The 13,111-nt window shown below is 47.2% G+C and overlaps 1 protein-coding gene across 2 annotated transcripts in view; it reads right to left on the reverse strand.

Annotated features, from left to right (window-relative positions):
• The window catches only part of LOC147113985 (homeodomain-interacting protein kinase 4-like), a 71,095-nt gene extending 62,084 nt beyond the window's left edge, over window positions 1-9,011 (reverse strand). For both annotated transcript variants that reach the window (XM_085995456.1, XM_085995455.1), the window contains exon 1: window positions 8,461-9,011. In XM_085995456.1, coding sequence (XP_085851582.1) covers window positions 8,461-8,977 — 517 coding nt within the window. In that variant the 5' untranslated portion in view covers window positions 8,978-9,011. The remainder of the gene's footprint in view (window positions 1-8,460) is intronic.
• Between the last annotated feature and the right edge of the window lie 4,100 nt (window positions 9,012-13,111).

Below are 13,111 nucleotides of genomic sequence, written 5' to 3' on the forward strand. Positions count from 1 at the left end.
GAACACAACTGACAACACACAGGGAGGGCCCTTGGTCTTGAAACCTCACTCCATCTTTGTCTCCTTCTAAGTATCTATGCTATGCAATCTCTACACTCACTCCTTCATTCTCACTCAACCTCCACTTGTCTCCCTCATTGCAGGAAAAGAGAGCTCACAATAAAAGGGAAAGAGCCAGGACAGGAGGAGGCCCACCATCATTAGCCCAGCTCACCCCCTGGGAGGAAGCCGTCCTGGAAATTGTCGGGGTTGAAAAAGATGCGCACGTTAGGGACGGACAGACGGGTGCATCACAGCAAGCTGGTGACAGAATAGCTTTCCATCTCTCTCATCGACATTACATAAGTCGCTGATAATGATTCTGAAGCTATAACAGATGGACTTATGATCATCTGCAATATGCAATGTGCATGTAACCTTGACCTCACATCTCTAACTCTTTCCTTTACTCCCCCACAGGACCATCGAGAGCACCCGTCCCCACTGTCCAGGAGGAAGAGCCTGAGCTTCCAGACTCCTCTGACGGCGCAGCGTCAGCAGAAATAAGCGTACCCAGCACCAGCGCAGACACTCACACCTCGGTGGGACCTTCGGGACATAGAGTAGTGTTGTTACCTGGTGTATCACAGCTCACAAGTGAGCATCAGCAGATTGTGGAGACAGGGACAGCAGTGGAGAGTCCTCGTCGGAGGGCGCAGGACTCTCCCAGCTCGGCTCAGCTGCATGTCGACCCTCTGCCTCTGGGTCCATCCATAAGATCAGAGGTGATGGAACTCCATGCACAGATGCAGGAGTCTCTGGCAGGTTTTGTCTCTAGGGTCGCTGCGAGTGTGGAGCGAATGGAGGAGTCCATCGCGAACATGAGCAGAGCCTTTGTGGAGTCATTGGCGCATGAACGCATTAACACGGAAAGGATGGCTACCTACGTGGAAATGATTGCTGCCTCTGTGGTAAGGCTGGCTACGGTAGAGGAGAGGAGGGTTACGGCCATGGAGGAGGTTAGTCGCCAGGGTATGGAAAACATAGTGAGTGTTCAGAATAGAATGACATCTCTTGAGGAGCGATGGGCATCTATTGAACATAGAAACCAGACCTTCATGGAAGTCCTTCTGAGTAGGACTGCCATTGCAGATACGGGTCCCCATGGCCCCCCCGATGTGCAGCAAAGTGCTCTCCAGCCACTTGCAGGCGCGGAGGGGGAACTGACCCATTAGAGGGAGGTTGGTGGCAGACCTCAAGGAAGTGGGGGTTCCTCTCCAGGCGCTCACACTTCCATACCACTGCAGAGCCCTCGGTCAGAGCCCCACCGGAGTCCATACCCAAGTGAGATAGACGTCTCATCCCCTGCACAGCCGCAGGAGCAGCAGACTGTTGACGAGCCCTCACAGGCTCACCACCCCAGAGGACGCCCGCCAAAGGTGTCGAGACAGGAGCAGCAGGAAAGTGAGCAAGGGGCCTCCACATTTGCTGAAGCCACAGGGGAACCACAACGTAGGAGCACGCGCAAGAGTGTGTAGTAGTAGTAGTAAAGCACAAGTAGTCATAAGGGTAGTCACTTGGGTGAAATTTTATGCATTGTTAAAAAAATCCATCAGATGAATTCTGTCAATAAAAAGTCTGATGGCTACTGCTGTATTTGTGGCGTGTGTCATTTCGCGAATGGGACTTTCACATTGAGTGCTTAGGATTACTTGCAATTGTCAGTATGCTGGACAAATAGCTAGGAATCCGCAGGGTCTTGGCCATTGTTGATGCTCAGGTAAGAAGCTGCGAAGCAAAAGTGCTTGATTTGCTAGGCTAAGCAAATCTGGCCAGGATGAGTGCGTTCCTTGCATCCCGGGCAGCAATGTTCTGGCATAATGCTGCCGCTGGTTGTTGGTCCTCTGCAGGATGGTCGTTTTCGCCCTCCTCCTTCTCCTCCTCCTTCTCCTCATCATCATCTGAGGAGGGTATGTGAGGAGCCACTTGGTCCTCAGGAATCTGCAAGCCACAACGCTGTGCCATGTTGTGAAGTGCACAGCAAACCACGACGATTCTGGAGACCCTGGCTGCTGAGTACTGTAGGGCTCCACCTGATCTATCCAGGCATCTGAAGTGCATCTTCAGCAAACCGATGGTTTGTTCGAGAATGGATCTGGTAGAAATATGGCTGGAGTTGTAGCGCTCCTCAGCTTCGTTGGCTGGCCTCCTCAATGGCGTCATTAGCCAAGTCCTCAGGGGATAGCCCTGGTCTCCAAGTAGCCATCCGTGAAGTTGGTCTGGTGGCCTGAATAGCGGAGGCACACTAGACTGGCGCAGTATGAAGGAGTCATGGCAACTGCCAGGGTACATGGCACAAACATGCAAAATCTCCTTCTTGTGGTCACACACCAGCTGAACGTTAAGGGAGTGGAAGCCCTTGCGGTTGACAAAAATACCTGGATTGCGATGAGGTACCTAAGGGCCACATGTGTGCAGTCAACGACGCCCTGCACCCTTGGAAAGTCTGCCAGATGAGCTAATCCAACCGCTTGCGCCGTCACACTTACGCGATCCCTGGTGAAATGGATGTGATTGTGCGCGAGGGCAAAGAGGGCATCGGTTACCTGCGTGATGCAAGTGTGTGCGGCCGCCTAGGAAATGCCGCTGATGTCTGCTGCTGATCCCTGGAATGAGCCTGAGGCAAAAAAGTTGAGTGCGGTGGTGACTTTGACGGCCACTGGTAATGCGTGTCCACCTGGTCCTCTGGGCAGCAGGTCTTGCTGTAGCATTGCGCAGATGTCAGTCACTACCTCTCGCGAAAGTCGGAGCCGCCTTTGGCACTGCCGTTCAGTCATGTTGAGATAGGTGACCCTGTGTCTGTAGACCCTGTTTGGGGGGTATCTCCTGCGCCGACGGGCTTCCATGGCGCTGGCACCTTCTGGCCTGTGCTGCCTCAGGTGGGTGAGCAGCAGCCTGGTGCCCCTGCTGCTGCTGCTGGTGCTGCTGTTGTTCCTGGTTCTGCTGCTGCCGCGCCTGGTGCTCGAGCTCCTCTAATGCCCAGAAGGGAAAGAAAAAAATGGCTCCCATGCTTCTGGCATATGCCTCCGTTGAGGAAGCGCTGAGTGAAGGTGGCGAGAGGGGTTTCCCAGGAGTTCACACTGGAGATGTGTGTGAGGCTCCAACCTTCCACAGGTGTGGTTAAGCCTGGTAAAAGTTGCCCCAGGCCTGAGACAAAAAATCCTGCCACCTGCAAATGATGGCTGATCAAATACTCCTCTTTAATGGTTGACCTGCAGCTAATAGTCAGCAAGCCAATAGTGCTCCCGCCAGGTTTCACAGGCGTGATTCCCACCAGGCGTGTTTTACGTGGGAAACGGGTTAAAAGTGCAAGGGACTGTTAAAATGGCATTATCGAGGCCAATTAGTGGTGATTAAGGGCCTTAAAGACCAGGCCCGCCTGTTCGATGTGGGACAGATTCGGGACCATCCGACACGCCTGAGTAAAAATGGCTCGGAGTCCAAGCCAGCCTCCACGGCTCAGTTAATATTGAGGCCACAGTGTCTGGGCTATCGTATCAGTGATAATGTCACAGTGTCTGGGGTATTATACCAGTGACAGTATCAGAGTGTCTGGGGTATTATACCAGTTATATTGTCTCAGTGTCTGGGGTATTGTACCAGCGATAGTGTCACAGTGACTGGGGTATTATACTTGTGATAGTGTCACACTATCTGGCGTGTTGTGCCAGTGATAATGTCACAGCGTCTGGGTTTTGTACCAGTGATAGTGTCTCAGCGTCTGGCGCAATGTACCAAAGAAAGTGTCTCAGTGTCTGGGGTATTGTACCAGTGATAGCGTCACAGCGTCTGGGCTATTGTACCAGTGATAGTGGCACAGTGTCTGGAGTATCGTACCAGTGATAGTGTCACAGTGCATGGGGTATCATACCAATGATAGTGTCACAGTGTCTGGGGTATTTTAACAGTGATAGTGCCACAGTGTCTGGAGTATTGTACCATTGATAATGTCACAGTGCCTGGTGTATTGTACCAGTGATAGTGTCACAGTGTCTGGGGAAATGTACCAATGATAGTGTCTCAGTGTCTGGGATATTGTACCAGTGATAGTGTCACAGTGTCTGGGGTACTGTGCCAGTGATAGTGTCACAGTGTCTGGGGTACTGTGCCAGTGATTGTATCAGAGCATCTGGGGTAATTTACCAGTGATAGTGTCACAGTGTCTGGGGTATTGTACCAGTGATAGTGTCACAGTGTCTGGGGTATTGTACCAGTGATAGTGTCACAGTGTCTGGGGTATTGTACCAATGATAGTGTCACAGTGTCTGGGCTATTATACCAGTGATAGTGTCACAGTGTCTGGGGTATCGTACCAGTGATAGTGTCACAGTGTCTGGGGTATCATACCAGTGATTGTGTCAGAGCGTCTGGGGTATTTTACCAGTGATAGTGTCACAGTGTCTGGGATATTGTACCAGTGATAATGTCACAATGTCTGGGGTATTGTACCAGTGATAGTGTCACAGTGTCTGGGGTATCATACCAGTGATTGTGTCAGAGCGTCTGGGGTATCTTACCAGTGATAGTATCACAGTGTCTGGGATATTGTACCAGTGATAGTGTCACAAGTGTCTGGGGTAATTTACCAGTGATATTGTCACAGTGTCTGGGGTATTATACCATTGATAGTGTCACTCTGTCTGGATTATTATAATAGTGATAGTGTCACAGTGTCTGGGGTATTATACCAGTGATACTGTCACAGTCTCTGGGGTATTGTACCAGTGATAGTGTCACAGTGTCTGGGGTATTGTGCCAGTGATAGTGTCACAGTGTCTGGGGTATTGTACCAGCGATAGTGTCACAGTGTCTGGAGTATTGTACCAGTGATAGTGTCACAGTGTCTGGGGTATTGTACCAGTGATAGTGTCACAGTGTCTGGGGTATTGTACCAGAGATAGTGTCACAGTGTCTGGGGTATTGTACCAGTGATAGTGTCACAGTGTCTGGGGTATTGTACCAGTGATATTGTCACAGTGTCTGGGGTATTATACCATTGATAGTGTCACTGTGTCTGGATTATTATAATAGTGATAGTGTCACAGTGTCTGGGGTATTATACCATTGATAGTTTAACAGTGTCTGGGGTATTTTACTAGTGATAGTGTCACAGTGTCTGGGGTGTCGTATCAATGATTGTGTCACAGTGTCTGGAGTATTGTACCAGTGAAAGTGTCACAGTGTCTGGGGTATTGTACCAGTGATAGTGTCACAGTGTCTGGGGTATTGTACCAGTGATAGTGTCACAGTGTCTGGGGTATTGTACCAGTGAAAGTGTCACAGTGTCTGGGGTATTGTACCAGTGAAAGTGTCACAGTGTCTGGGGTATTTTACCAGTGATAGTGTCACAATGTCTGGGGTGTCGTATCAATGATTGTGTCACAGTGTCTGGAGTATTGTACCAGTGATAGTGTCACAGTGTCTGGGGTATTGTACCAGTGATAGTGTCACAGTGTCTGGGGTATTGTACCAGTGAAAGTGTCACAGTGTCTGGGGTATTTTACCAGTGATAGTGTCACAGTGTCTGGGGTGTCGTATCAATGATTGTGTCACAGTGTCTGGAGTATTGTACCAGTGATAGTGTCACAGTGTCTGGGGTATTGTACCAGTGATAGTGTCACATTGTCTGGGGTATTGTACCAGTGATAGTGTCACAGTGTCTGGGGTATTGTACCAGTGATAGTGTCACAGTGTCTGGGGTATTGTACCAGTGATAGTGTCACAGTGTCTGGGGTATTGTACCAGTGAAAGTGTCACAGTGTCTGGGGTATTGTACCAGTGAAAATGTCACAGTGTCTGGGGTATTGTACCAGCGATAGTGCCACAGTGTCTGGGGTATTGTACCAGTGATAGTGTCACAGTGTCTGGAGTATTGTCCCAGTGATAGTGTCACAGTGTCTGGGGTGTCGTATCAATGATTGTGTCACAGTGTCTGGAGTATTGTACCAGTGATAGTGTCACAGTCTCTGCGGTATTGTACCAGTGATAGTGTCACAGTGTCTGGGGTATTGTACCAGTGATAGTGTCACAGTGTCTGGGGTATTATACCATTGATAGTTTCACTGTGCCTGGATTATTATAATAGTGATAGTGTCACAGTGTCTGGGGTAATATACCATTGATAGTGTAACAGTGTCTGGGGTATTTTACCAGTGATAGTGTCACAGTGTCTGGGGTGTCGTATCAATGATTGTGTCAGTGTCTGGGGTATTGTACCAGTGATAGTGTCACAGTGTCTGGGGTATTGTACCAGTGAAAGTGTCACAGTGTCTGGGGTATTGTACCAGTGATAGTGTCACAGTGTGTGGGGTATTGTACCAGTGAAAGTGTCACAGTGTCTGGGGTATTTTACCAGTGATAGTGTCACAGTGTCTGGGGTGTCGTATCAATGATTGTGTCACAGTGTCTGGAGTATTGTACCAGTGATAGTGTCACAGTGTCTGGGGTATTGTACCAGTGATAGTGTCACAGTGTCTGGGGTATTGTACCAGTGATAGTGTCACAGTGTCTGGAGTATTGTACCAGCGATAGTGTCACAGTGTCTGGGGTATTGTACCAGTGATAGTGTCACAGTGTCTGGGGTATTGTACCAGTGATAGTGTCACAGTGTCTGGGGTATTGTACCAGCGATAGTGTCACAGTGTCTGGGGTATTGTACCAGTGATATTGTCACAGTGTCTGGGGTATTATACCATTGATAGTGTAACAGTGTCTGGGGTATTTTACCAGTGATAGTGTCACAGTGTCTGGGGTGTCGTATCAATGATTGTGTCACAGTGTCTGGAGTATTGTACCAGTGATAGTGTCACAGTGTCTGGGGTATTGTACCAGTGAAAATGTCACAGTGTCTGGGGTATTTTACCACTGAAAGTGTCACAGTGTCTGGGGTATTTTACCAGTGATAGTGTCACAGTGTCTGGGGTGTCGTATCAATGATTGTGTCACAGTGTCTGGAGTATTGTACCAGTGAAAGTGTCACAGTGTCTGGGGTATTGTACCAGTGAAAGTGTCACAGTGTCTGGGGTATTGTACCAGTGAAAGTGTCACAGTGTCTGGGGTATTGTACCAGTGAAAATGTCACAGTGTCTGGGGTATTGTACAAGTGATAGTGTCACAGTGTCTGGGGTATTGTGCCAGTGAAAGTGTCACAGTGTCTGGGGTATTGTACCAGTGAAAATGTCACAGTGTCTGGGGTATTGTACAAGTGATAGTGTCACAGTGTCTGGGGTATTGTGCCAGTGAAAGTGTCACAGTGTCTGGGGTATTGTACCAGTGAAAATGTCACAGTGTCTGGGGTATTGTACAAGTGATAGTGTCACAGTGTCTGGGGTATTGTGCCAGTTATAGTGTTACAGTGTCTGGGGTATTGTACCAGTGATAGTGTCACAGTGTCTGGAGTATTGTACCAGTGATAGTGTCACAGTGTCTGGGGTATTGTACCAGTGATAGTGTCACAGTGTCTGGGGTATTGTACCAGTGATAGTGTCACAGTGTCTGGGGTATTGTACCAGCGATAGTGTCACAGTGTCTGGGGTATTGTACCAGTGATAGTGTCACAGTGTCTGGGGTATTGTACCAGTGATAGTGTCACAGTGTCTGGGGTATTGTACCAGTGAAAGTGTCACAGTGTCTGGGCTTAGGTGGAAGGATTTCTATGGCAAATATAAGAAGAATTTGGAGCAGGAGTTGGCCATACAACCCCTCGAGCCTGCTCCACCATTCAATAAAATCATGGCTGAATTTCTCCATCAACTCCACCTTCTCACCCTATCCCCATTCCCCTTGATTCCCTTAGTGCCCAAGAATCTATCGATCTCTGTCTTGAATATACTGAATGACTAAGCATCCACAGCCATCTGGGGTAGAGAATTCCAAAGTTCACAACCCACTGAGTGAAGAAACTGCTCACCTCAGTCCTAAATGTCCGAACCCCTATACTGAGACTCTGACCCCTAGATCTAGACTCTCCAGCCAGGGGAAACAGCCTCTCAGCATTTACCCTGTCAAGCCCTCTAAGAATTTTATAAGTTTCAATGAGAATGTCACTTATCTGCTTGTTAGACTTTAGTTAAATAAATCACCTTAATGGTTTTATACTTAAAATGATGTCTGAAGGTGTGATGCTATAGTTGATCATCAAAACCAACACAAATCCTCTGAAATCATGGAACAAGTCAATTTACGCCTCTCAGAACTTGTTCCCCTAAAGATGTCATCAGCACTTACTACTTGAATACTTTTTTTAAATCAACAGGTGTCGAACTCGAAGGGCACTAATTTACTTGTTGTTTAGACTGATAATGAGACTCCTTTATTAGTTGCTCAAACCAATAGTCATTCATCATCGACTGGCCATCAAGGTACATGTTCGGGTTTGCCTAGTCAATAATAAAAAAAAAAGGAATGAAAACAAATACATACCTTTAAGTTGCTGAATTTCAGACAATATGCAGGCAGAACCAAAATCAATCACCTTGACTTTAAAAGGAAATTGAGCCTGCTCAACAAGCATGATGTTTTCGGGTTTGATGTCTGTGTGGACAATAGAGAGCTCCTTCAGTTTCTGCAGAGCAATTAGCAGCTGTTTAGTGATCGAGCGAATGTGCCTGATTGGCAGAGGAACAAAGTTATTTTCCTTCTGATACTCGTATAAACTTTGCTCTAAAAGTTCGAACACTAGGCATAGCTTGGACTCGTCATTGAAAGACTCAAAAAAACGAACAATATGGAACTTGTCTGAATCCACATTTCCCAACATTCTTAACATTTTTAACTCACACTTGATGACCCCTTTCCGGAAATTATAATTCCTGAGTATCTTTACAGCCACATAGTGGCCAGTGGTCCTTTTCCAACATTTTGTCACTTCGCCGAATGTTCCCTTTCCTAAAACAGCAATGACTTCATAAACATCAGTGTCGGAGTACATTACAGACATTTTCAAAAGGATCCCAAGTCTAACCCTTTCACTCCTCAAGTAAAGCCCCACTGTATCCAACAACAGAACCTTCAACGTGTTCCAACTCAACTGCTGTCACTAAGGTGCAAGAGGCATCCCATTGTGACATAGGTTCACCACCTGGTCACCATGTGCCCAGCAACAGAATCTGCTGACATCAGACTGACAGCTGCATTATGAGTTCCAATAAGGTGGTAGTCCATTAATCCTGCTTGGTTTGAACCTCTTATTATTTTACCCAGGTGAAAAGCTACACCCGTTCGAGGAGCTCCTCTCGCAGTAGTTTAAATTGAAAGGTTTACAAAGCACGTGCGGGGTTGAATAAATATTTAATTTAACAACAGACATTTGAAAAGGGCTCAGAGGGTCCAAGGGACTTAAACCTGACTTGACACCTCACTGGAGTTATACTCCAAGCAGCGTCAAACCTGGTATGGAACCACCTCCTCTCGGGATCTCGCATCACTTCTCTTTGAAACCAGGTCAGGCCCCAACTCTAGACCATCAACAGTGCTAGTGTTTTAATTACCGCATTGTCACTGCACTTCTGTTGTGACTATTATTAACTATATTCCTAATGTGTAACCTTTAAAGGAAGGGAAAGACTGGGTGCGAGTAGGTGGGTGGATGGCAGAGGAGACTGCTCTCAGTACAAACAAACACACGTTTCTCCGGTGTGAATGCCACCTCCATGACAATATGCACCTGGAAACAGTGCAGCGAAAAGCTCAATAACCTTACCAGATCAGCCAAGTAGAACCCACAATGACCTGCTATTAACATAGTGCCCGGAGCATGCCCAACACTTACAATGACTTCCCTCCCACATTGTCTTTAAAATACTTTTAAACCTTACCATAAATATCCATTATACAGCAGGGTGCCTATCAGTCCCAGTCTTCACCTGAAAATCTTGCTTCACTCACATCCATTCAGTCCAAAATAATCCTCCCATCTAATGAAAGAGCGGGCATTTGAATGTTGCATGTATCCATTATCACACCCACTGTTGTCTGCATGCTGATACTTGGATATTACTGCATCTCATCTTAACCATTGGAAGTTTCTCTCTTTTACCTTGCTTGCAGATGACGACAATCCATAGAGGGGGAGGACCCCGAACTTTAGAACTCTTACCCAGCAGCATAAAGAAGCTCTCCAAATCCCTGGGAGAGGGACGGTGGAGGGTGCAGGAGATGTGCAAAGTAGGTTTGCTGGCACCTCTGGGTTTGTTAAAAAAAAGCTTCAGCTGCTCTTACTTCTCATAATATTCTTTTATTAAATTGTAGATTAAACTCATGGGCCAAGGGGTCTTAAGCATGGGGGTGGGGTTAGGGAGGAGAACAAGGGGAAGGAATGGTAATGCATAGGCAGGAATGGATTTGCAGAGAAGAGCAGAGCTCAGTAGGAAGCTGTCAACTTAGGTGCCAACTTGAAAAGGTTGGCCACATTTGCATACATCCATCCATAGCAGAATGGATCTCCACTTAATTTTCTGACTGGCAACATCACCTTTCTACCCCCATGGTCCAGAACATTGGTAGGTTCATTTGTTTTTCCTCAAGTACACAGAAATATTGACCATATAGTAAAAATATTAAGGCATTGCTGCCTTTCCCTGAGTGCTCTGCATGGTAGACTGTATCCACATGGAGATAAGTGAATCCAAAAGCAATACACCCATTGCAAGATTTCTGTTTCTTTAACATGCAGATGGCGTGTGATATCTAGCAAAATACTCAAGAGTTGATGCTTAACTGCTTCATCTTTGGCTATTATTTGAACAGGACAGCTGACTGTAAGCCTAGCAGTGGCAATGATTTGGAACCATGGCTCACAATTCTGTTACACCAACCCAACCCTAAATGCCAACTGGACCCAAATACAGCAGAAACAAAAAGGTATGCACTCCACTACAGAGCAAACACTTAGGCTATTTAAGCAGATAGTCAGGTGTTTATTGGTCTGAAGGTACCTTGTAGCATGAGTCTTTCAAAGTGTTTCCCAGAGCACCTGTCCCTTCGAGGTTCCCCCTTTCCCTGTGAGGAATCCACTGGTCTCAGCAGCCGAGATTGATAACAGCATTAAACCACATTAAAACTCTGACATACTGTACAGTAACTCTCTAATGTGTCCTGTCATTGAGATTTAGTGTATTTTGTAACCTCTTAGTGACAACTTTTTGCCACATACAATTCAATACAGCAGACATTTTGAGAGGTAGAATGAAGCAAATCAAGTAATATCGTCTTACTTATTACATAATCCACCAATGCAGGAGACATCACTCCGTCATTCCACTGATACTTTCTCTCTATGTTTACTTGTATGTTTTAAAAATATTTCCTCCCTCTCCGATCCTATTATTATGCTGGTCTGCCTCTTATTTTCAGTTCTGAAGAACGGTACAAACCTGAAACATCAACTGTCTGTTCTTTCCTCAGATGCTGATTGACCTACTGTGGTTTTTTTTTTAGCTGTTTCTGTTTTTATTTCAGAGTTCCAATATTTTGCATTATATTCATTGTAATAGGACAAGTTTGAAATTCACAGCGGGGAAACTGATCTGGCTACCTATTATCAAAGGGGAAAAGACAAACGGGCCAGCTTTTTCTACCATAGCAGATGGTTATTATTACATGGGGGGAAAATTGAATGATGCCCATTTTGGGGCGCTAACGTGGCATGGCGGCGCTAACGTGGCATGGCGGTGCTAACGTGGCATGGTGGCGCTAATTTTAGCTCCCCGAAAAAAGTTAGCACCCCTCTGCGGTAAATTCAGTAGTAGCGCCCCAAGCAGGAGTGGGGCACTACTGGAAAGCGCTCCACCTCCTTCTTGGGCCACTACTGCTGAATTTCATGGTGCTACGTGCAGCAGTGCCGCATCATTGTAGGCCTCCTCCCCTGACTAAAGGGGAGGGGTCTAGTGCTGCGCGCACCGGGGCCCTGCTGGACCATCGGTGAGCGGGGCATCGTGAAAACGGCCCGGCACTCCTCTTGAGTGGAGTGCCGGGCTGATCGATCGTGGCAGGCACCCTGCATACAAAAGTGAAAGGGGAGAGGTGCTGGCAGTCGACCAAAATTAAAATGGCCACCTGACACCTGCCCTTTAAGTAGCGTCGCCACCGCTGCAAAAACGCCCCTGACCCTGTCGGACATATTGTCTGGTGATAGGCCAGCGAGCGCAAGAGAAGTTTGTGGCCGGGGCGCTGCACACGACGATGGCATCATCGCCGGCAGCGCCGCAGCATGGGCACTACCGGCTACCGCCGCCGCTAACCTCCTGCTGAATTTCACGGGAGGCGGTAGCGGCACCGCACCCAGGCGCTAATGAGAGGCGCAAACCAACCCAATTTTTCCCCCATAGAATCTTATCCCCAATCTTTATGTGGTCGTAATTAGCCAAAAAGGCCATAGCCCAGGGGGAGCAGAGTCACTGAATGGGCTTTTATTATAGGGGTTGAATTTCTCCAAACATTTATGGAGGCTAGACAGGCTACCTAGCTGCCACTAAAATAACAGTTTACATCCTTCAAGATAACAAGTATAAATACTGTGGTGGCCCTAAGGCCACTAAGTGGCACTGTTTCATACTGTATTAGTTCAGCCTGGCTGTTATCCACTCTGCTGTATGGGGTGATTTTTAACACAGATTTTGTAGCATCTTTGTGTTCAATAGTCTTGCATTCATTTACACATGCTGCAATCCCCGGGCTACTACTCAAAACCATCACAAATGGTGCCACCCAGGCTGCGAGATATGTAGGATCACCTTCTAACTTAGGACCCTTCTGTGTCCACCACTGGAAAAAAACCTCTCCAAATTCATTTACAACTGTACTTTCAAAATCCCAACTGTCTAGCCTTTGGTCCTCCATTCACCACGACATTTCTGCAGCTACTGATCTGCTCAACCACACCCTTGCCTCCACCTCCACCTTGGATGCCCCAGTCCCCATTAAAACCATTACTCTCTCTCACCCTGGTCATTCCTCTTTGTATGGCTCTCATCTCCGCTCCCTTAAGTCCAAGGGACGTAGACTTGAAAGTTTATGGCGGACACCAGATCTGGCTGGACCACATAAAGCACTATCGGGTCCTACTCTTCTCTGC

The sequence above is a fragment of the Somniosus microcephalus genome, chromosome 8, assembly GCF_052327205.1.
Source record: "Somniosus microcephalus isolate GS21.2 chromosome 8, FLI_Smic_1.0, whole genome shotgun sequence".
NCBI classification, from domain to species: domain Eukaryota; kingdom Metazoa; phylum Chordata; class Chondrichthyes; order Squaliformes; family Somniosidae; genus Somniosus; species Somniosus microcephalus.